This window comes from Myotis myotis, unplaced genomic scaffold (assembly GCF_014108235.1).
Source record: "Myotis myotis isolate mMyoMyo1 unplaced genomic scaffold, mMyoMyo1.p scaffold_m19_p_1, whole genome shotgun sequence".
In the NCBI taxonomy this organism is placed as follows: domain Eukaryota; kingdom Metazoa; phylum Chordata; class Mammalia; order Chiroptera; family Vespertilionidae; genus Myotis; species Myotis myotis.
In genome coordinates, this window is record NW_023416313.1 from 52,474,012 (window position 1) to 52,497,866 (window position 23,855).

Sequence of the window (23,855 nt, forward strand, 5' to 3'; positions counted from 1 at the left end):
CTATATACCTATTCTAAAACGTTTTATACATAATGTATTTGTATGAATATATTCAATAAAGAACTGTTAGATGCAAACAGTGACCCTGCAAACCCTTAGACCTCTGAGTTTTGTTAATTGTTTTATCCAATATTGAAGGGACAAAAAGAATATTTCTAAAATATCTGCATGGCATAAAAAACAAAACAACAATACAGTGACCACCTAGGTAACCATGGCCCAGCCTAAGAAAAAGAATGCCAGAGACAACCTCTGTTCTAGATTTCATGTTTATCCATCCTTTGCCATTTTAATAATTCCCTTGCTTTCCTCTGTTCATCTTAATCCCCTTTGTAAGGATAGGGATTGAAATTAGAATTTTACCTTTTTTTTCATTCGTGTTGTTAATATATGCAACACCTTAGTCCCAATGCCCTTTACCTCTTAAAATGCAGTAAAGTCTGCCAGCTTCCCTCCCTCCTCAAATTACAGGGTGAAGAGATTGGTGCAACATTAAAAACAGGAAGGTGCTCTTTATATTGGTAATCACAAATCCTGGGGAGGGCAGAGCAGCTCGCCTTTTCAGAGCTAGAGATAGGAAGTACACATGGGGGGTGTCTTAGAGTTAGGGAGCTTAGGTTTTTGTGTGTTTTTAGAGTAGCAACTTCAACTTTAAGGTTTCCGAAGGGGTTCCCCTGCCTCTCCTTTAGCTCAGTCCTAGGCAAACAGACCCCCGCCCCAGCCTTCCTCCTGAGATCCTGCATATGCTTTCTTGCTAAATGACTATTCGCACCGTTATCTCCTCACGGGATACATCTGCTGGGTGCCTCACATCCTCAGCTCCACTTTCATCTTTTCGAATCTCAACACATTGTTTCCTCCAGTCCTTGTGCCAGGGTGGAAGGGAGCCATCCCGCTCTGCCGCGCTCTGGGATTGGCAGCGAATGAATGATTGGCAGCGGGCATCTCTGTCAGGGCTTTGGCATGCTGCAGAATAGAAGCCCTGTGCTAATGAATGCCATCTACACCTACCAGATGTGCCACTGGGTGACATGCCAGATCTTTTACATAATGCCATTCTGCCGGACGCGAGACAGCTGAGTGGAGTGGAGTGGGGGGGTGGGGGGTGTCTTTTAATGCCTCAGGGTGGGAGTGGGCCTGGCTTTCTCTTCTTTTTTAATTCAGACCTCCCGCCACCACCCCATACACCCAATCAGCTCCCCTAGCATGCATCTAAAACCTTGGCTGAGGACATCTCCCTTAGCTCTCCCTACACTCGTCACCTTTTTCCTTCCTTGAGAGTATTCCCCGCCTCCAACCAAACTCAAGGAAAGGGAATGCTTTTCTTAAAGTTAAAGAGAGGAAAACATTTGAAGAATCTGAAATGAAAGGAGGGGCGTGAAGAAACCACACCTTGCAGAGAAGCGCGCCCTCCTCGCCCCGCGCGGGTCTCGCCGCAGCAGCTGGGAGGGAGGGAGCGACCGCCGGCTGCTGCGGGCGGCGTCTGGGGGCCGCGAGTGCTACATGTGCAAGGATGAGTTTCCCTCCGCCCGGCTACTTCCTCTTCCACTGTCCGTCGGAAACTAGAAGTATTTTCCCCAAGGGGCTGTCCTGCCAGCGCCTGTCCCGCCCGCGATCTAGTTGAAGTCGTTGTCTTAGTGTGGAGGTGTCCGAAAACCCATGCCTTTGGAGAGGCGTGTTTCCTGCAGTGGGACGGACTAGGTGGGAGGAGAGGGAAATGAGAAAACCACTTTTGACCGACCGTGGGTGCGTGCGCGCGTCGGGGTTCCCACCCTCCCAGCTCTCCACTTCTGGAGGGGCCGTGGGGGGTGGGGGCAGGCTCCAAAGCTGGCACCAGGCTCTTTCCCTAGACCTGCCAATCAGGACTCCCCGGAAATCTGGGGACTTCCGAAGGGGAGGCCTCTGCTCCTCCCCAGGGGCCACACGCCCCCTCGCACACACCCTCCCGCACGCACACTCCGGCACCGGGGCCCGCCAGGCGCTGCTCGCAAGCTCAGCCCCTGCCCTCCGCGCGCCCCGGGCCCAGCCGCCAGGCCCCTTCCCCGGCACCCGCTCCCCCGCCCGTCGCCGAGGCTCCAGATGGCGGCTCCTCCAGCTCGGCTCGCGGCCCCCAGACGCCGCCCGCAGCAGCCGGCGGTCGCTCCCTCCCTCCCAGCTGCTGCGGCGAGACCCGCGCGGGGCGAGGAGGGCGCGCTCCTCTGCAAACCTCGGCTGGGGCGGGAGCTGGGCCCCGGGGGGCGCGCCGAAGCTGCGGTCGCCGGGCAGGAGCCGCAGGCACCAGGTGAGAAGGCCGCGGAGGAGCTCGCAGGGAGGGGACAGTGTGACTGCGCCCTGCCACCCTCACACCCCACTCGGACCCCCGCCCTTTCTTTCCGCACCAGCACCACGCCTCCTCGCCGGGCGCTGGGCCTCCACTGGACTCGAGCACCCTTGGGAACCGCTGCGCGGCCTCCAGGAGGGGGCGCCCTACACCCCGGAGCGGGCAGCAGGGCGGGCTCCGCGAGGGCATCCCGCCCCCGCCCATGGGAAGGCGGTCTCGGCCTGAAAGCTGCCCCCTACTGCCGGAGAGCGGCAATGCCCACCAGCACCGACACCACCTTTTCCAGTTCTTCTCGCTACCCTCTCCTTTCTCACTTCCCATCTGCTTCTTTTTATTTTATTATTTTTTTCTCTTGCTTGCTTTCCTTTTCTCGCCTCCTCCTTGCATCCTGAAACTTTCTTCTCCAGCTCCCGTCCCTTCCCCCGCTGGCTGGTCGGCGCGCTGGGCGTGGCGGGAAGGGGAATGTATTGGGTGCCCGGGCTCTGGCCTCTTCACGGGCGCCTCCCCGAGTGCCCGCGAAAGCAGCCCGGAGAATGGCAGGCTCACGGGCACGCGGTCCTTCTCCTCCTGGCCGGGGCAGGAGGCGCTTTGATTTGGGGGTGAGCGGTACGTTTGGGAGCCGCGATCCTCCTGAACGCAGAACTCGGTTCTCCCCTTTCTGGGTGGGCGCCTGAAGCTCCGTGGCTTCCTACTGAGCCCCTTTCTCCCACTCAAAAGTAAGGACAGCGGAGGGCATCCTCCCCTTACACCTGCCCCTAAAAACCAAAGCCCGCCCCTGGGGCAGTCCTTACTGCGGTTCTCCGGAGCAGCTGTGCTGGCGTGGGGTACAGGGGGGAAGGCGCTGAAAGGCCACTGCGCCTGGCCCATCTGACACCTCCTAATCCCTCCGTGATCGGCGCACGTGCCCACAGACCCTCTGCCTGCAGCCGTTTGGGCATTAGACCCCGGGAGTATGTCTCGTAAGCTCCCGGCACAAATCCCCTCGGAAAACATTAATCACAGCCACCAGTGAATGTAAAAAGTGCGCCCGTGCCGTGTCTGCCTTTTAATCCCGGGCGTAATTCTGGAAAGCAGCACCAGACAGGGGCTCTGCTAATCCCTCGCACGAGCAAATGCAGGCTCTGACCTACTAGGCTCTTTTCTTGCAGTTTCACGAGGCGTTGGCCTCGCTAGCGGAGTGTCCAAAGACAGGGACTTGCGCGTGTTAGCGCAGTAATGGGTGCACTTCCATCCAAAGGCGCTCCGGAAGCGGGTGGAATCACTGGCCAGGAGTCCTGCAATTCCGCAGGCGCGGCGGGGTGTGCGTTGGGCGGGTGGGGGGCAGGTGCCTAGTAAGGTTGGGGGTCCTAGAGGAAGGAAGCCCAGGTCTCTCTCCACCAAAGGCCTAACTTGGAGGCTGGCCCCTTGGGACAACGCTAGAGCAGGAGGAGCGGCCCGCCCGCAACAGGGAGGGGGTCAGGGTTTGACCCCCTGAGGTCTGCTCATCATGCTTGAGATTTCACTGTCATGTCCCATCATATTTCCATTCTCCCATTTTATTCAAAGCCGGCCTCCAGTTTTCTCATAATCATCATTTGCACCATTGCCTTTTATCTTTGATTAATTAGGAAATCGAACAAGATAATGAAAGGTCGGGCCAATAAATTAGGCTTCGGAACTGGCGGACGGGTGTCCGGGGCTGCTGTGTGGGTGGGCAGTGCCCGGAGGCTGCTGGGGGCGCAGCCTGCAGCGCACTGAGGGGCTAAAAGGCGCACGGCGCCCGCTAAGTGGAGAGATCCGCTCCTGAACAAACCCGGGGGCGAAAGCCAGGACTCCTCCCTTGCTAAGTGGAGAGCCTCCTGTGGGTTTTAGCTTTTCCTGTGTGAGTCTAGAAAAGAGGGGAGGAGGGTCTGGGGTAGGGCTTCTTTCAAATAGGCCTCCCTTCTCTCGGGTGAAGAGGTTTAAAACCCTATGTGTTTAGGCCAGGGGCTTTTTCTTCCGGGGATGGGAAGTTAGGGTTACTTATTTTCTTTGCAACCTTTCCACTTGCCTACCAGTATGAAGGAGGGTGGGAGGTAGGGAGAGGAAGAGGAAGAAAGAAAATGAGAGACTCTGTTATGACTATCAAATCTCCTGGTCAAAGAGGAGAAAGCTAGGGACACGGAGTTGCTCCCTACCCTCACAAAGGTGCTAGTGGGTTCTGGATTCTTCTTTTCTCCCCCCTCCCTCCCTTCCCCACAACCGCTCTATTCCCGTGAAATTGTTCAGGCCTCCCAGACAGCCGAGGGAGAGCACTTGGCCACTCTTCACAGTTTGCCCCAGCCTCTTTAGCTTTCAATTGAAAACCAATTAAAGGTCTCTATAAATCTGTTAGCTCTCCTTTTATCTGGAGACCCCTGATGCATGCGATATTGCCCTTTAGATGCCTCTTCCGTGTTTTGTTTTACAATTGTTGTATCACTATAATGCGGCCTTTCTTCGCCTGTCTCTATAGATACAGATACACAGGGAAAACCAAAGCTATTCAGCCCCTCATTTGTCCAGCAGTCTCGCAGCGGCCCTTTCTCCACCGCTGCTTTCCCTGCTCCGAGCAGCAGTTATGGGAGAAGCAGATGGCTGCTGATAGGGGGAGCTTTGTGGCTCTCACACTGAATACTTTATGGAAAAGGACTTTATCGTGCTCCGTTGGGCAGAGGAACCAGGGGAGGAGATTTATGGCAGGAAAGAGAAGCCTTTTCCAAGTTGTGGCTCTTTCTCGCTGGCTTTCTCCTTTGCCCAGGGCTCAAAACATTGAGGGGTTGGTCTTGTTTTATTTCATCCTCCTTTCTGTTAACAACACTTTTTAGTCCAGGTCTGAGAGAAGAGGAGATTAAAAGCCTGAAGTTTATGAAATACCTTAGATCAGCAATTTTCAACCTGTATGCTACAAGAGGCACACTGATGTGTGGCAAGACTTTTAAAACATGCAAAACCTGACTATTTAGTCAGGGGCGCTGACCTCTTTTCCCTTAGATTGTCAAATTTAAAAAAAAAATGACAACAGCCAACACAACAATAGCTGTCTGGTGTGAATGAATCAAAATCATGCTTATGTTTTGGTCAGATTGGATATATATATATGCCAGATTATTATGACCACCTGACATTTGTAGGCAAATTAGCTATGTCACGCTGAAGTTGCTAGAGGGCCAGAGAAGCAGGTTGTTTATGACAGTAGAAGTGATTTTTTTTTCTGAAGATATGGGTAAACAACACGATTTAACAGCCTTTGTGTGTGTGTGTGTGTGTGTGTGTGTGTATTGCAGAATTTTAGTAAGTAGTTGATGTATGCCATCAGATGAAAAATGTTGGGAATTGCTGCTTTAGATTGTTGTTGCTGCATCAGCATTCTCTGCCCTGGGGTTGGGGGGAGCAGAAGGGTAAGGTCTTGAACACTGTTTGGGGCCATGTCTTCCTGGATGTCCAGTTAGTTGCTGAATAAAACATCACCTGCCATTATCCTATTATCTACAGAGAACAAAAGGAAGTTGTAAGTCAGAGGCAGACACTGGTGCTGAAGGAGTGGGGCAGTGATGAGGCACATGGTGGTGTAGATATGGGGCCTACTCTGAAAGGGCTGAGCTGTAAGGATGGTTAAGGGGTGTCTGTGGATGTACGTTTGGACTCCAAATTGAATTTTCATGTTTTGAGGAATATACAGATTCCAACCTTCCACTGGAGGCCTAATTCACCCCTATATCTTTTCTTGCTCTTGCCTGAGTTTTACTTCTTTTTTAAAAATTATTTTTTATTGATTTCAAAGAGGAAGGGAGAGAGAGAGAGAGAAACATCAATGATGAGAATCATTGATTGGCTGCCTCCCGCATGCCCCCCACTGGGGATCAAGCCCGCAATCAGGGCATGTACCCTGACTGGGAATTGAATCTGGGACCTCCTGGTCCATGGGACAATGCTCAGTCCACTGAGCCAACACAGCTGGGCCTGAGTTTTACTTCTTGAATCAAGTATGTTCTCTGTTGCAGGGATATATCTCTTCTCCATATGCAAGGGAAGGCACCCATTGCACCTCCTGTCCCCAAACCTGTTTCCCTAAAGCAATGCCACCCTCTCTTCCTCTCTTCTCTGAGATCTTTCCCTCCCAGGGGCCATGACACAGACACAGAAATGCTCCCAGCATGCCAACTGGCAGCCAAACACGGAAATGGAAGCCAGTCCAATGCCGGGCCTTCCATTCTGCTTCTTGTCTCCTTAATAGATAAATGCCACTCCTGACAGAAGAAACATTTTCTTCTGCCATATTCTAAGCTCCTTTGCTCTGCCGTCCTCTTCTTTTGCCTTGTCTCTAGCAATGGAAGAGGAAAGGCCAGGCGAGGCATGAAACTTCCAGACTTGGCGCCTCACTTTCTGCCCCAAGCTACTCTTCCCAGTTCGGAGTGCACACACACCGACATGCATCTTTGCACTTTGTTTCTGTCTGAAGAAGAGAAAAGGTGGCGCAGGAGAGGTAAGATTTAAAAATTACATTTACCCGGCATGTCAAAGTGGCAGGCACTGAGATGCTTTAAATAATTAGCAAAGCGGGCTCTGACTATGTGCCAGGCTGAATGCACTGCCATGCTTACCGTATTCAACTCTTATGACCTTTTGTGGTAAGTGTCATTATCCCTAGTTCACAGGTTCACTCCCTTCACAGGAAGCAGAAGCACGGAGTTGCTAACTAACCCAAGCAAGCAGTCCAGCCGAGATCCGGACCCAGGCTTGCCCTTTGGTGTAATCACAGCCACCCTGTGAGATCGATGTTTTTGCTGTTTTACAAATGAGGATACTAAAAATCCAGAGACATTTGGTGATTTGCGCAAAGACACACAGCTAGTAGATTGCAGACCTGGGTTCAAACGTGTTTCAGACCCCAAATTTCGAGTTCTTCACCACTGCCTCTGGGATCCTTCGAAGGAAGCTCACTGAGGAGCGCACAGCTGACCTCTGCCAGGAGGCTCCTGCAGGGCGGGAGGGTCACCGAGCCTGAGACTGCGGGGTCCGCTCAGGGCTGGGCCGTGTCTGCGCCAAAGTGACTAGAGGCCAGGGAAGCGGCTCTGCCCACAATGCTTTGCACACAGCCCATGCGGGGGCGAGGGGGTGCGGGGCTGCGGGTTGCCAAGGTGGAGCCCGCCCTGCTGGAAGCCCTATGCCAACCACGTGGCTGCACTTCCTAGACGTGTGTGTGTGTGTGTGTGTGTGTGTGTGTGTGTGTGTGTGTGTGGTGGGGGGAGGGGAGGCTGCCCACCCTGCCTCTGAGCCCTGGCCCGCCACGTGGAGGCCCCAGCCAGGACGGAGCGGGCTCAGGGTCCCCCAGGTTTCTCAGCCCCCCAGGCCTCGGCTCTCTGGCCTGGGCACTGGAGTTCACCAGCGCTGCGCTCACTGCTCCTGGGCTCCCCCACCACGTGGAGACGCCCCCGCCCTGGCCAACCCGGAGAGAGGCCTGGGGGACAGCCCGGGGCTAGAAGCCAATGCACAGTCCCAGGCCGGAAACTGCTGGCTCCCCCGTAAGCGGGAGGCGGGACTGTGGCTGCGGTGGGAACCGTCGGGCCGCCCTTCGCGGTAAAGGACTTTTGAGCCCGGGCGCGGATTCCTCCTGGCTGCTCTGTCCTCCTGCATCTCCCGGAGCTCCGTGGAGCCAGGGAGACATCTGCAGCCTCCACTGTGCGGCCTTGAAAGCGGGCGCACAATCCAGTCCCCGCCTTCTGTAATGGAGACGCCGAGAAGGTGCTGTGACAGTTCACAGCCACCGTGGCCAGCACTGAGATCAGGGCTCGGGAAGCTGCTCTCTGCGCTCGCTGACTCTCCCCTCAGCCGTCGCAAAAGCCTCCGGAGAGGGTTTCCTGCGTCGCCGTCAGTTCACAGAGGAAGGCCAGGGGCACAGACAGGTTACATCACCTGCCCGGCCTCCCCAGCCAGGATTCGAGCCCTGGCCCTCTCCTTCTCCTGATGGGTGCTGTGGCCTGAGCCTGAGCGGTTGATCCTTTTGGGTCAGTTCTCCAGACTTCTCACCAAGGAGGATGTTTCCTAGCGAAGGCAGCAGAGACCTCCCGGGGATGTCCAAGGCTGAAATGAAAGCAGCCCCCGCTCTTGGAAGCAGGCCCTTACCATCTGCTCAGCAACTGGCTCTCTACAGTGCGCTTGCCCTGGGCCCGCACTGCGTCCATGGAGACAGGGAGGCAGCGCCTGCCAGCCCTGTGTGCCCGAGGAGGAAAACCAAGGCTGGGGAGGGCGCTGTCTGCTCACACAGTAAGTGATGGGAAAGTAGCCCAGCACCCTGTGAAAGGCGGTGGGGACATGCAGTGGGGGTGAGGGGTAGGGTTGGTGAAAAGGAACATAGCTGTTCCTGGAAGCCCAGCCACGCCACCTCAAGTCGCCTTTCCTAGGGGAAAGGGGTCGCCTAGCAGGAGGCAAGTATTGGCATTAATTCCAGGGAGGAGAAACGGGGCTGGAGAACATGGCTGGCCCGTAAGTGTGCTTGGTCGCTGCTTGGTCCTTGGAGGGTCCTGCAGTGCCCGGAGCACACTACTGGGTGGTCTCTTTCTGCCCCGCGGTGATGGTTTGCACGTGCTGCTTCTAAAAGAGCTACGCCCAGCTGAAGATGGCTTGTCTTGTTCTGCTCAGTCCCCTGCCAGGGCTCTGCACTCTTGGTGAGTCATCCCAAACATAGTCTGAGCAGTGTCTGTGTCTTCCTGATGCGGTGGGGTAGTGCCTTCCCTGGGTCTATACCAGACACCTTATTAGCCTATGTGGAAGCCCATCTCTGTCATTTGACCTTGTCTGCATACTTCACTCTTTGGTGGTGCCCTTTCCTGAGCTATGAACACCACCGAATTCAGACAGGAATTGTCTGGGTCTAGCAGGTACCTCCTTGCCTTGCCTCGCCACCCAAATGCTGAATCCAAATGCAGCTGTGGGTGGCTTGGGGGACAGAGCACCTAATTCAGCCCCCCAGGGAAGAAATGGAACCTGCTGCCCTGTCTCAGTGCATTGCCTCCCTCAAGACATCTCCACAAGCTCAGAGGATCCCCGCTTGTCTGGAAACATTCACTTCCTGGGGTCTAACTAAGGTAAACTGATTCTAGAATGTAGATTATGCTATGAGGGGTCTGACCACATCACTAGCTCTGGTCAGTGTGGCTCAGCTGGTTGGGCATTGTCCTGTGTCAACAACCAAAAAGTTGCAGGTTCGATTCACAGTCAGGACACATGCCTGGGTTGTGGTTTGATCCTTGGTAGAGGGCATGCAGGAGGCATCCATCCATGCTTCCCTCTCATATCGATGCTTCTCTCTCTCTCTCTCTCTCTCTCTCTCTCTCTCTCTCTCTCTCTCTTTCTCTCTCTCTGTAAAACCAATAAAAAACCTTTAAAAAATATTCCATAGAACTCTACTCAGTTTTGCTTCTCCAGGACCAATTGCTCTCCTATGACTTCACACAAACTATTTTATCAAAACCATCTTACCAAAAACAATGCAAAAAGGAGCACTGACTACTTTATGGGCATGCAGTCAAGAAAAATGACACAGTCCAGAAAGTTTTTTTTAATTGCTACCCTCAAAAATATTCACCCCAAACCTGCTTAAACACACCACAAACACACACACACACACACACACACGCACACAACATTGTCTAATCAGCTATAAACTTGTTCAGACCTAAATTGAATTCTAGGCCTTCAAAAAAACTCAACATGCAGGTCTTTATATTTAATAAGTTTATTCTTATTATGAATTTGTGAAAGATTTATTTGACAATTCTGGATATTTATTCTTAAAATATGGGTTTTCCCTAAAATTTAAAGGAGATTATGAATATCTTGGTTACCTTTATATTACATTACCAGATGACTACCAAATCCATCTGGGAATTGGCTTCTCAATCCGCAAGTTCAAAAGAACAAATATGTATCAATTCCTCTGCCTATTATTTCTGCCACATTAAAACATAAGTAAGGGCCCTGACCGGTGTAGTGCAGTTGGCTGGGCATCATCCTGTTCACAGAGAGGTTGCCAATTTGATTCCCCTTCAGGGCACAAGCCTAGGTTATGTGCTTGATCCCCAGTAGGGGGCATGCAGGAGACCACTGAGCCATGTTTCACTCTCACATCAATGTTTCTCTCTCTCTCAGTCTCCCTTCCTTTTCTCTATAAAAAAAGTCAATAAAAATTTTAATAAAAAATAGAGCATAGCTTAAAATATATATAGGTGCAGCTCTAATTGGTTTGGCTCAGTGGATAGAGCATCAGCCTGCAGACTGAAAGGTCCCAGGTTCCATTCCGGTCAAGAGCATGTACCTTAGTTGCGGGCACATCCCCAGTAGGAGGTGTGCAGGAGGCAGCTGATCAATGTTTCTCTCTCATCGATGTTTCTAACACTCTATCCTTCTCCCTTCCTCTCTGTAAAAAATCATATATATATATATATATATATATATATATATATATATGCAGGGTAGGTGAGGGTAAAGGGTAAAGAGAGCCAAATATGTGGTGATAAAAGAGGATTTGACTTTGGGTGATAGACACACAATGCAACATACGGATCATGTATCATAGAAATGTACACTTGAAACCCATATGACCCTATGAACCAATGTCACACCACTACATTTAATACAATAAATAAAATACAGGTACAATAGTGTTTATAGTAGTCATGCTGTTACTATTGTTTATGACAAGTCGATCTTGGAATTCTTTGAGACCATTTCTCCAATTATTGGAATTGAAGAAAGACTTAATGTAAAACTTGGTAGTTTTTAATTGCTTATGAAAATCTGTTAAAGGCTATTGGCTTTCTGTACAGTGTTTGGGGAGACAGTCTTCCATCAATGCTAAAATAATACTTCCGGATTGAATAAGGAAACATCTGCAATTCATTTGAATTGAAATAATGAAAGATTCCAATTTGCAATTGAGTAGGAGAGCACTTCAGGTATGAGAACATAGATTGTGAAGAAATAAATTATATTTCTAAGACTCTAACAAAGCAATGTGAATCATCACTGCTGTGGTTACTAATTGATATCTACTCCCCCAAATCCTTTTCATTCTTTTTCTTTTTTGCTTCTCATTTTCCATGGAGAAAATCAGATGTCTGTCTCTCCTCAGGCTTCAGGGAATTTTGCATGGACAGATTCCAAGCTTGAATGTCCTGGGCATGTTGTGCTCTGCCTAGACCCTCTTCCTAGGAGAGAAATGGTTTGAGCTACTCTTCCCCCAATAGTCCAATTTACAGTCTACGTCCACAGTCAGAGGGCTAGCTGGGATCAGGTGCCAGGGAATATGCTCAGTATGTACCCACTGCATGTCAATAAGCATCTCTCTTTGTAACTCAGGAATTACACATAGCCTAAAATAGAGAGGAAATGAGGTGGAACTCAAATACTGAGTATTGGGATAATGTCCCTTTTCCTGGTTGTGCAAAGAAATCCTATGCAGAACTTCTCAACTTGGTGACATTCCTAAGGTCTAGAGTCAATCTTCTCAAAATCTGATGCTCCCTCCCATTTGAGATGGCTGGACACCCCTTGATGTGCCTGGAAAGCCTGGCCCAGAGGATAAGGAGGTCCAGTGTGGCTGACTGTGGCCCTGCCTACATTTTCTTCCTCCAACCTTCCTCCTACTAATGAGGTATGGGCAAGATTGCAGCGTCTGACTCTCAAAAACCTTTGTAACCTGCAGATTTTACAGGAAACTAGGATATTCTTTGTCAGCTCTGTAGATATTCATTTGGGAAGGCACAGAAAAGCTTGGGGAATCCAGGTGGTCAGGATGCTGAGTATTGGATCTGAGTCACAGTTCACACACAGGTAACCATGAGGCATTGATTTCAGATCTGTGGTGGTGCCTTTATCACCTCAGTTGCTAGCCCTGCTGGAAGTCATACTCAGAAGCCATTAAGCCAGCTGACTACAACACAGATCTAGGAGAGGAAATGAATTAATTACACAAAGTCCTCAAAGCTTATCCAGCTTACTGCTGAACTCCAACAGAATGGCAAGTGGAACATGAGATACCTTGGTTTTAAATTTGAGAAAGGACAGCAGTAGCTGTGGAAGTAGTAGTAGCAGCAGCAGCATTAAAAACAGCTATCATTTATTGAGAAAGAGGAAATGCTGAAGAGAGAAAAATGTGAGTCAGGAATTGGAAGCCATCTTCACAGGTTACAAAATTATGCATCTTTCCCTTATGTTTTTTGCTCTCCCAGGACCAGCCTGGGAAACATTTAATGATTTCTCACCTGTTGAACCAACTGTAATACTTAGTGTAAGGAATAGACCCAAACTGAGATTGCCATGTATAGTTTAAAAAATTAAACACACACACACACACACACCCCAGTGTCCCCATCCAGCTTAGCAAGTCTTCCTCTTCTTGCCTCTAAGTGATTCCTTAGAAACTTCCATATTCCCCATTGTGAGGCTATGAAGTTCCTTTTCCTGCCTCCCCCAACTCTCACAGCCCCTTCCAGAGATCTTTCTGTGGGAAAATAATAAGCTTAGGAAGAAGTTTCCATTGTCTGCTTTCTTGGCATCCCTCTTGTCTTCCAGTATGTTTTTCCTTCACCATGAATTGCTATACATTTTTTGACAACTAACCTTTGCTGGTGTAGAACTTTGGAAATAGAATTTTAGTGGGAGGTGAACTTGGACCTAGAGAAGGATAAAGAAAAACAATGTATTTTCATTCTTATAGGGTAACAACCCTTCTAAGTGAGTTATCCTTAGAGATTTTACCTGCCTCCTATCACAGAAGTGGAGATATTTGGGGCCCCATTTCTCTACCCTGGGGAGGGAGAGAACATGTACATTGTAATACTCTTTAAGAATCAGATTTCCTTTCTTACACTTTCTCCATCCTCTCACTTGGGTTGGACAAGGCTTCGCTTCAGGAATCATTCATTCACTGGCCTCTCTCCAGCCTCCTCTTCCCAAACAATCCTGCAGTTGTCTACACATGTATCTTTACCATAAGTGCTGGGGCCTTGCTGAAGTGGAGCTAGGTGAACACGTCCTCACGCTTCATTGTCATCCCTCTAATTATTTAATTGGAAATAAAATCCAGAGCAAAGAGCTCCAAAAATATGCATAAACTCATTGTTTCATGTGAATTAGATAAAACTATTGACCAAGGTGCACTTTACAGCACTCTTTTTTTTTAAAAAAATATATTTTATTGGTTTTTTTTACAGAGAGGAAGGGAGAGGGATAGAGAGTTAGAAACATCAATGAGAGAGAAACATCGATCAGCTGCCTCCTGCACATCTCCTACTGGGGATGTGCCCGCAACCCAGGTACATGCCCTTGACCGGAATCGAACCTGGGACCCTTCAGTCCGCAGGCCGATGCTCTATCCACTGAGCCAAACCGGTTTCAGCTTTACAGCACTCTTTAAGGCTGAATAAATGCCTCAAGCCTTCATTTAGTGTCAGTGAATTCCAGGGAGTAATAATGTAGAGTGATTTCAAAGTAGTTTATGCACCATTTTCACCCATGCATTTCCAGAGAAATAAACATAACTTATAGATTTTCTTTACCTCCTTTCAATGATGGTCATGTGGACCATTTATATTACCAAGCAAATATGTACCACTTAAAATACTGGAAAACCTTCAAAATAGGAATTTCTAGCTTCCTCCTACCCATATTTGCTTTTTTGTTATGTCAGTCATTTAATACATAAGACAAAGCATTGGTTGGATTTACAAAATGTCAGAAATTCTTTTCTTTGGGGATTTTTTTTTTCTGAAATCAATAGGATAAATCTAATTAGGGGGCAGAAAGATGAAACTGAGAGAGGAAATGTCATCTGATGGCCAGATTCTCAATACATCTCTCCCCTCCTTGATAAATCTTAGCTATTTTCTGCTTGAGATTTGGAAGGTCAAGATCCCTTACCCCCAACTTAAGTAACAGAAACATTATTTTATACCAACTGGAATCTAGGTTTTAGTACCTCAAAGGAGACATAGTCTAAGATATGTCCTTTTTATTTAAGAAAAGAAAGGCCAGGCAAAAGAAAAATGCCTTCCATTTAGAGCTTAAGGTTTTCCAGAATGTCCACATCCTGGAATAGATGCTTTTATATTTAGAACATGTAATAGATTTTTTTTTTTAATGGCTTGCATGGGCAGATGCTTTTTCTTGGGAAAGGCAAACTTCCTGTTCTCTAAATAACAGCGAAAGAAGGGCCTAAGGAATGTTCTGCTCAACAGTTTAATGGAATTAGGTTTGAGGACTCTGTTCCCAAACCACTCACACACCTTCCTTCTCTTATCTGACTATAGTTTCTAAGGGACCACAACTCCCTTGTGGCTACTTCTTCATCTTAATTTGCTCTTGTTTGCACTGGTGTCTCTCTTTATCCTTTTAGTCTCCTCTGATTTCACATAAGTGTCTGGGGACAAGTTTTTCATGTTGTGGGTTGTTTTTTTAGGTGTTTAAGGCAGTTCTTTTGACATTTCTAATCCCCACCCGTTCTTTAAACAAGTGATGGGGGGGGGAGAGAGAGAGAGAGAGAGAGAGAGAGAGAGAGAGAGAGAGAGAGAGAGAGATTAATGGAGCATCCAGTCATAAGACAATTGATGGCTAAATACAGTGATTCTCATACATGGACCTGTGAGAACCCTCAGCGTGGAGCCTTGGTCATACATGAGTTGCCCTTAGCCAAACTACTTAAAAGTGTGCACACATGCAGAAAGAGAAATGATAAGTTAAAACACGACAGCAGTTTGAGAAGCTTTCTTTGAAAAAATCAGTGGCTAAATCCGAAATTAAGGGAGAATTCCCCCCATCACCCCCAAATATATGGGGATTTCCCAACCCTGAACCCCAGCTTAATCCTACGCGACAGCTTTCTGATGAGGAGGACTGGGAAGTTATGTGGGGACTGGCCGGGGGCCGGTGAGAAGAGAAGGGAACACAGAGAGAAAGACCGAGGAGAAAAGAACTCACTTGCTGGGAAATTCCTCGCACATTCTTTTCTTCTTCTCAGCAAAATCCTTTCCTGGCCTCCTTGGACCGCAGGCGCCCGGAGGAGAGGGGAGGAGAGGCGTTCAGGGCCTCGCTGCCTCACTGGGTTCGGGGGAGGTCCCAGAACTGCGAGAGAGAATCAAACTAACACCGCGCGCACCTTTTCCTTTAAAGCGGCTCTTCGCCAACCCCCCATCCACCACCTTGTTCCAACACTGGATAAAACCCAGGCTGTTTCCTCTCCTCAAGTCGCGGTTCTGCTTTGCCCACTTTAGCCGGCTACACAGCCGATTTATCTAAAGCTCACGGATTGCCCCCTCCAATGTAATGGTGCTGGGGAAGAGGGAGGTGCTGAGGGAGTGGGGCGCTCCATACCACTCAAAGGCCTTTCTTCCCTTAGGAGCAGAGAGTTGAACTGCGAGAAAGAACCCCAGAATCCCCAGCGAAAATGCGTGGGGGCCCCTGTGGAAGGAGTCAACTTTCAGGCTGTTAAAGACCTCAAGTCATCAGCATCAGCTGCAGCCCTAAGGGGGCCATCCAGCGCCTCTAAGTGGCTTAGCGCACAAACCAGCTCCCCAGACGGCCGCGGCCACTCCACCCGCTCTGCCACCACCTTCCGCCACCGGCTGGACGGGAACATCGCTCCGGCGCACATCTGGGTAATCATTTTTACTTTGACTCCCCCCCCCCCCCCCCCGCACACACACACACACATACACACACCCGGAGGTCTTAGAATGCCGGCCGACCCCAACGCGGGACCCCCTCAGGGACTATGCAGAACGCTCGGGGCAGAGGGCGGAACAGTGAGGACTCTAACCTGGGTTCGGCCCACCCATCTTCCCCCCACCCTTTCCCCCATCCGGTACTGGTGTCCCAGGACCAGACGAACCCTGTAAATCCCCTTAGGTCTGGCAGCATCGCCACGCTGTCTGCCTTGCCCCGTCTCCGGCTCAGCAGAGGGAGTGGGCCAAATTCTCACCAAAGCGCATCCTTTCCGATGCTTGCTAGGAAGAGCTTGGTGGGGTGAGCGCTCCTGGCGAGAGCTGGAGCTGGTTTATCAGCCCCCGGCAACTGGCTGCGCGAACCAGTGCCGGCTCAGTGGCCAGAGAATCCCTTGGGCTCATCCGCAGCCCCCCTCCCCTGTACAGAACTCAGACCCCAGGAAATGCGCGCGGGTCGGGTCGGGTCGGTGCGGCGCCGAGGGTCCATCTTTCTGTCAGAGGTTCTCCAAGTGCCCAGGGAAACGGGAAAAGGCCCTTTCCAGTTCTGTTGGTACTTCCCTTTCGGACCCCTGAACTGATTTCCCGTCCTACCAGTCCCAGAGGGGCGATGCGTTAGGAGGAGGCGGGCCAGCCGTGCTTGGAGAGGCGCTCTCTGCCACCTGGGGAAGGCGCTCCGGCCCCGAGGGCTGCGGGCAGGCCCTAGAGATCGCTTCCAGGCAGACAGCGCCGGAGGGAGCGCCCAGCCCAGCAAAGAGTTAAAGGGAGGGGACGTGGGCTGTCACGCGTCATTGGGCAGATTATGTGCAGCAAACAAAAAGTGTGTGTCTGCGTGCCAGTCAGTCACTGCATCGGGTCCATCTGTACAACTCTCTCTCTCTCTCTCTCTCTCTCTCTCTCTCTCTCTCTCTCTCTCTCTCTCTCTCTCCCTCTCCTCTCCCTCTCCCATCATTTCACTCTCCCCATCTCTCCAGCTCTCTTCCCTCTCTTTAGGCAGAGCCTACTAGACAGCAATACTAACACCTCCTGACATGGAAATACACTGATACAATAGGCGGAAGAAACACTCCGTAGCATCTCCGGGTTCCAGGTGGCGTTTTTGGCCGTTGCATCCCGACCCGATTACTGGTAAGTCTGTTTGCATTGATGTGGGAGGGGGAGGGGAGGAAGGCAGGTTTGGTGGGGAGAGTGGAAAATTCTGTCCTTCGCTTTCCTCAGTATCCAGAAGAGGGGGGAAATCGTTGTGGAGGGGATCTCTGCTGCCAATAAGATGATACAAAGGGAGGAGCTGGGAGAGAGCACTTTGCCCGAGAAGCGAGCGACGGCGGAGCGCGCGGCCGCCAGACAATGCCTGCCTCCGGGGGAGGGCGAGCGGCCGGCGGCAGCGCGGGCTTCCCGGCAGCCCGGCCGGCTCCGGGAAGGATGCTCGGGCGGGTGAGAGCCCGGGGCCTGGAGGAGGATGCGGAGCTGGGAGAGGTTGGGTGGCAAAGCCCGCCGCGCCGCGCGGAGGAGCCAGCCCGGGCTCTGCCCTCGGCCAGCGCGTATTGTGGCCGGCTGGGAGCTCCGGGCGGCGGCGCGGCCCCCCGTCAGCGCGGCGCAGCGAGGATCTTTTCTCCGTATTGTTCGGTGGAACTGCATGTTAATGATCGTGCCCCTGCTGTTGCCCGACGTGACGGGGCGACCTCCAGGCACAATGAAACGCTTGTGTGAAAGAGACTTTTAAAAGGAGAAATTGGGGCATAAAACGCTGAATTAGGAAAATTGAAAAGGAGAGAACAGGATTTCGTTGAAAAGGAGATGAGAGGTTCTGGAGGATTTTTAAACATAAATATTTAGATTTTCAATCGGAGGTTAGAAAGACTACTCTGTGTGGGGTAAAAATGCCCAGAGATAGACGCTGTAGCAGAAAGTAAGTTTCTCCTTTAGGGTTATTTCTCTTATTTCTGTCTGGCAGATACAGCCCAATACTTGACATTTGGGGGCTGCAGCAGCGTGAATGAAAAAAAAAAAAGGCTGACCAAAGTTTCACGCTCTGTTAACTGGGAAGAAAAAAAAAAAGCACTACCTACCTTGTAATCACATTTGCAAGATTAATTGGTTAATAGACATTAAGATAAAAATGGACATCACTAATATCCGTAATGAACAGCTTCTCAGGAAAAGAATTACGTCTACACTTTCCCGCTACTTAAATTACACAAAACATACATCAATGACTGCCTATGTTGGCATTAGGAGGGAAAACCCAACGTGGGGGGGGGGGGTCTTTGAATCAATCAGAAAGAGTGAACAAAGCAGTTAGTTCAAAGCTAGCTTAAATTTTAAATACCAGCTCTAGTTATGTTTTTTAAATGATACACCTTGTAGGCACTGTCCAGTGGCAAGGGAGAAAAATGTCAAATGACAGCTTAATAGAGAGCCCTCCATCCGGGCATTACTCTCTCAATCGCTGCGGATGGAACAGCTGGAGAGTCCACCCACAGCTTCCCTAGCGGGGCTGCCCCCTCTCGCCCAGACAGGGCCCGATCTGGGGGATGGAGAACTCACCAGTCATTACCCACGCGGTATCTCAAACGGGGGACACTTCTGGCCTGCCCTGTACCTTCTCCCTTCACGAGGCACACGCGTCTCAATCCACCCCTTGTATGGCAAGGTAACTGGGATTCACCCTCCTTCATAAATAAGCATGTCGAGAAGAAAATAATTACCTCTGCTTGCTGCTTTTGATTAAAGCCTCGGAGGGACAGTGTTGGATTATGGTAATGAGCCGACATACGTCCCCGCTCGCCCCTCTCGGAGGCTGCAGAGAAAGGTTAGCTGACTCGGAATCAGTGGCCCTGACACTCTACTTGAAATCCATTCGCCATGCTCGGCTGTCTCCACCTGTTCGCTAATGCTGCTCCCCTCTTTGGAAGAAAATGAAATAAAATCAGCCCGGGAGGAAGGGAGAGGAGCTTTCTCCCAAGCGTTAGAAGTTTCTTTCAGTCAAGAAAGTCTATAAAAAATACGATTGTTCTCCCCCACCGTCACCCTTCCCAAATCCTGCCCCATCCACCCCCGAGTTACTGAAAAAAAAATCTCTCTCTCCCTCTCTCTCTCTCTCTCTCTCTCTCTCTCTCTCTCTCTCTCTCTCTCTCTCTCCAGTCTACCCTGAGCTCCCACTATTCCAGGATCTTCTTAAAAGGAAAGTATTCCTGAGTTGGCATCTTCACACTATGCAGGGTGAATCTGCTATTGGCTTTATTTCTAAAATAAGAGCTAGACAAAATTCAAGAAAAATCTGTCGAGTAGTTAAAACGCTCTGTCTGGATTCATAAAGGCAAAAGGAAAAATGTAACTCCGTTTGGTGTCCTGTGTGTTTGTCTCCAGGGATGGAGGATTCAGGCATCCAGCGAGGCATCTGGGATGGAGATGCCAAGGCCGTCCAACAGTGTCTGACAGACATTTTCACCAGCGTGTACACCACCTGCGACATTCCTGAGAATGCCATATTCGGGCCCTGCGTCCTGAGCCATACCTCCCTGTACGACAGCATAGCTTTCATAGCTCTCAAGTCCACCGACAAAAGAACAGTTCCTTATATCTTCCGGGTAAGTCTTGGCCAATGCTCGCCAAAAATTGAAAAAGAAACTTAAACTCTAGTTATTGTCAACTGATTTTCTGAGAACAAATGATAAAATGTGATTTGAAATACCAGGTATGTCTAAAGCAGTGCCTTAATTCTGGGCTTTCCTAGTGATTACCTTAACTCTGGGCATTTTCAGAAGATTGAGGCTATTTGCATAATAAGTACTTTCTGTAAGTATTTTTATCCTAAGTATTAGGCATGATTGCCTTCCAACGTAGCAGGCCTTCTGTTCCCCTAAATAATATTACCCCTTCTGGAAAAGATATCTAGTGCCCGGAGTTGGGATTTACATAAAAATGTTCAAGAAGTATTTTTTTAAATCCTCACCCGAGGATATGTTTCCATTGATTTTAGAGAGAGTGGAAGAGAGAGGGAAAGACAGAGTGAAACATCGATGTGAGAGAAACACATTGATTGGCTGCCTCCTGCACATATGGTTTGACAATAAAATTACATTTAATCCATATGTTTAAGTTTAGAGATAAAAACCCTCTTACTTCCTATCCTTTCTCTACAAGTAAAAACTATTGTTTAAGTTAAAATTAGGAAGATGAGTGAAGCCACACAATAATGTCTGAGATCTAACCTTTTTATTTCCAAAACGAACCAAATTCCCCCACATTTTTGTAATATGGGATAATTTAGAAGTAAATTCTCAAGAGGTTAACACTAATTTGAATTGGAAGGAAAATTCCTCATTTGACATTCAAGCAATATGTGAAAAAGACTACTGAAATAATCTATGATCCACGCAGACTTTCAAAGGATGACTCTCTTGCCTGCTGGATACACGCATGAGGGTGGGTGCCAACCTGGGTCAAGTTTTTGGAATCCTGATCTCAGATAATTCTTTGGAAAAGAATGACATGCAGGAAATGGCCCTGGTTCCTCTGGCTTCACTCTCTCACAAGAGTCTCCCTCCCCAAACCCCTTCCTTCTTGTATTCTTTCTTTTTTTCTCAATTGTAGGTGGACACCTCAGCTGCAAATGGTTCCTCGGAAGGTCTCATGTGGCTGCGTCTGGTGCAGTCAGCCAGAGAGAAAGAGGAGCAGAACCTGGAAGCCTATATAAAAAACGGACAGCTGTTCTACCGCTCTCTCCGCAGGATTGCCAAAGACGAGGAGTTGCTAGTTTGGTACGGCAAAGAACTGACTGAGTTACTCTTGCTCTGCCCCTCTAGACCCCACAGCAAAATGAATGGTAGGTTGGCTCCAGACCTGTGTGGGGGCCCTTAGCTAACCGCGGAGCGAAGCAGGGAGCGGCGGGGCTCACTCCGGCGCCTGTGCGTGCCTCTCCTCCTTTTGGGCGTCTCTAAGGAAGCTTCCGAGATTAGTACGTAATGAAGCTGGGCAGGCAGGTGAGGAAAAGTCGTGGGGGTAGGAGAGTGGACACTTGGCTTAATTACTGCACTCCCCCCAATCGGGAGGGAAGGTTAGATCAGTCGCAAAGGATCTTCTCATTTCAGGCACCCAGGCCCTGAGAAAGGAAGGTGGACTTGTGAAGGGGGTGATGATAAACTGGAGACGATGCTGAGTAATCACTTGGTGTGCGTGCGTGCGTGTGTGTGTGTGTGTGTGTGCGTGTGTGCGTGTGTGTGTGTGTGGCGTTTGCTCTCTAAGCAGGGTCGTCCCCTTACACATGCCTGGACTGCAGCCAACGTTTCCAGTTTGAATTTCCCTTTGTGGCGCACCTGCGCTTCCGCTGCCCCAAGAGAATTCACAGCGCGGAGAGGAGCCCCCCGGACGAGCAAGGCGGCGGCGTGGGCACCAAGGACCACGGGGGCGGCGGCGGCAAGGACCAGCAGCGGCAGCCGCCGGAGGCGCCCTTGGGCCCAGGCCCCAAGTTCTGCAAAGCCGGCCCTCTCCACCACTACCCGGCCCCCTCCCCCGAGGGCAGCAACCCTCCGGCGACCGGCGGCGGCGGCGGCGGCGGCACCAAGCCGTCCACGGACTTTCACAACCTGGCCCGGGAGCTGGAGAACTCCGGCGGAGGCGGCAGCTGCTCCCCGGTGCGGAGCCTGAGCAGCGGCAGCGGCGGCGGCGGCCACCAGGAGGCGGAGCTGAGTCCCGACGGCAGCGCCGCGAGCGGCGGCAAAGGGAAGAGGAAGTTCCCCGAGGAGGCGGCCGAGGGCGGCGGCGCGGGGCTGGTGGGGGGCCGCGGCCGCCTCGCCGAGCGGCCCCTGCCCGCCTCGCAGGAGGACCTGGTGTGCACGCCGCAGCAGTACCGCGCCGCGGGCAGCTACTTCGGCCTGGAGGACAGCGGGCGCCCCTTCGCGCCGCCCAGCCCCGAGACGGGCGAGGCGAAGCGCAGCGCCTTCGTGGAGGTGAAGAAGGCGGCCCGCGCGGCCGGCCTGCAGGAGGAGGCCGCCGCCGACGGCGGGGCTCCAGCCGCCGACGACCAGGATGCGGGCGGCGGCGGCGGCGGCTCCTCCACGCCCGTGGCCGCCTCGCCGGCCGGTGCGGAGAAGCTGCTGGTCCCGCGGCCCGGGGGCCCGCTGCCCGGCCGGCTGGAGGGCGGCAGCCCGGCGCGGGGCAGCGCCTTCACGTCGGTGCCGCAGCTGGGGGGCGGCGGCGGCGGCGCGGGCGCGGGCGGGGCGGGCGGGGCGGGCGGCGGCCCGGGCGCGGCGGCGGACGAGCGCAAAAGTGCCTTCTCGCAGCCGGCGCGCTCCTTCTCGCAGCTGCCGCCGCTGGTGCTGGGCCAGAAGCTGAGCGCGCTGGAGCCGTGCCACCCCGGCGACGGGGTGGGCCCCGCCAGACTCTACCCCGCCGCCGCCGACCCCTTGGCCGTGAAGCTGCAGGGAGCCGCCGACCTGAACGCCGGCTGCGCGGCCCTGCCCGGCGGCGGCCTCCCCAAGCAGAGCCCCTTCCTCTACGCCACCGCCTTCTGGCCCAAGAGCTCGGCGGCCGCGGCCGCGGCGGGGCCCCTGCAGCTGCAGCTGCCCTCGGCGCTCACGCTGCTGCCGCCGTCCTTCACGTCGCTGTGCCTGCCCGCGCAGAACTGGTGCGCCAAGTGCAATGCCTCCTTCCGCATGACCTCCGACCTGGTGTACCACATGAGGTCGCATCACAAAAAGGAGTACGCCATGGAGCCCCTTGTGAAGCGAAGGCGGGAGGAGAAACTCAAGTGCCCCATTTGCAACGAGTCCTTCAGGGAGCGCCACCACCTCTCCAGGCACATGACCTCCCATAACTGACCTGGACGGGACCCCAGCTTTCCACGCGGCGCGTACACGCACAGTCAAGCCACCTGTAGGAGCAAGCACGCGAGGGCATCCACCACCTCCTTGTGACCTGAAACACTGCACCCAGGGCGACAGTCTCACACTCACTTTCTCTCTCTCTCTCTCTCTCTCTCTCTCTCTCTCTCACCCCCCCCCCCACACACATGCTCCTCCAGTCATCTCATTCAAATGTTTACCTTCGACCTACACTACACACACACACACACACACACACACACACACACACACACACACACACGAGACAGGATGGTGGATTTTTGATGGGTGGGTTGTTTGAGGGGTTTTCTTTTAAATGCACGCATTTTCACTTTCCCCAAAACAAAGATACATTTTTAAAAATGTCATATATTGCAACATATTGATGCATTTGTCATACGTTTCTACTTAAATTATTAAGCACTTACAGTTTAGATGTAATAATTATATGTAAGGGCAAAATTTATTTTAGATATAAAGTAAAGGAGGAGGGTGAGATGCTTTCTGCATTTACTGATGACAGTTTGTGTTCTTATAAAAAGGGGGTCACCATTCCATTTCCGTTTTCAGGGGGAAGCGCATGTATCATGAAATGATTATGGACTTCAATGAAGAATGTCATCATTATGTAAATATGTATTTCCTTTTAATACAAAGTGTAACTTTTGTGCCAGTGAAATGGAGTCTGAATAGTTATGTGTTCCTTTTATCCCTGGAAAGATTTATTAAACTTTATAGATTATCCGGGTATGTTGGATGCTTTGACAATAAATGACTATTTTCTTCAGAGCAATTATTTGGAAAGTGTTTTAAAATATGTTTTGTTTTTGTTTTGTTTTTTTGTAGCCAAGAGCTACACTTTGAGTAGATACCATCTATTTTCACTGAGTCCCTGAAAAGAAGAGCTAGCAGCAGAGGGATGCTAAACGCTGCCTCACTTGCATTTATTTACTCCAAAAGCCTAAAAGAGAAAAG

The 23,855-nt window shown here is 51.1% G+C and overlaps 1 protein-coding gene across 2 annotated transcripts; it reads left to right on the forward strand.

The window, feature by feature from the left end:
- The first annotated feature begins 1,827 nt into the window (after positions 1 to 1,827).
- Positions 1,828 to 23,673, forward strand: PRDM8 (PR/SET domain 8). Of its 2 annotated transcripts, XM_036337502.1 has the most exons (8): positions 1,828 to 2,281; positions 6,646 to 6,803; positions 6,993 to 9,405; positions 15,714 to 15,972; positions 17,010 to 17,163; positions 19,405 to 19,625; positions 20,632 to 20,863; positions 21,286 to 23,673. In XM_036337502.1, exons 6-8 carry the CDS (start codon positions 19,407 to 19,409, stop codon positions 22,854 to 22,856), a joined length of 2,022 nt encoding a protein of 673 aa, XP_036193395.1. In that variant the 5' UTR covers positions 1,828 to 2,281; positions 6,646 to 6,803; positions 6,993 to 9,405; positions 15,714 to 15,972; positions 17,010 to 17,163; positions 19,405 to 19,406; the 3' UTR covers positions 22,857 to 23,673. The 2 variants fall into 2 exon arrangements, with proteins under 2 accessions (XP_036193395.1, XP_036193405.1); XM_036337512.1 differs by lacking the exon at positions 1,828 to 2,281 and having other exon boundaries at positions 6,186 to 6,803; positions 6,993 to 8,584.
- The last annotated feature ends 182 nt before the right edge of the window (positions 23,674 to 23,855 follow it).

Bases quoted from the DNA above. Each gene is read 5' to 3' on its own strand.
- PRDM8 (XM_036337502.1), top strand. From the start codon at position 19,407: ATGGAGGATTCAGGCATCCAGCGAGGCATCTGGGATGGAGATGCCAAG. The intron at 19,626-20,631 runs GTAAGTCTTGGC...TCTCAATTGTAG, and splicing joins CAGTTCCTTATATCTTCCGG to GTGGACACCTCAGCTGCAAA. The intron at 20,864-21,285 runs GTAGGTTGGCTC...CTCTCTAAGCAG, and splicing joins ACCCCACAGCAAAATGAATG to GGTCGTCCCCTTACACATGC.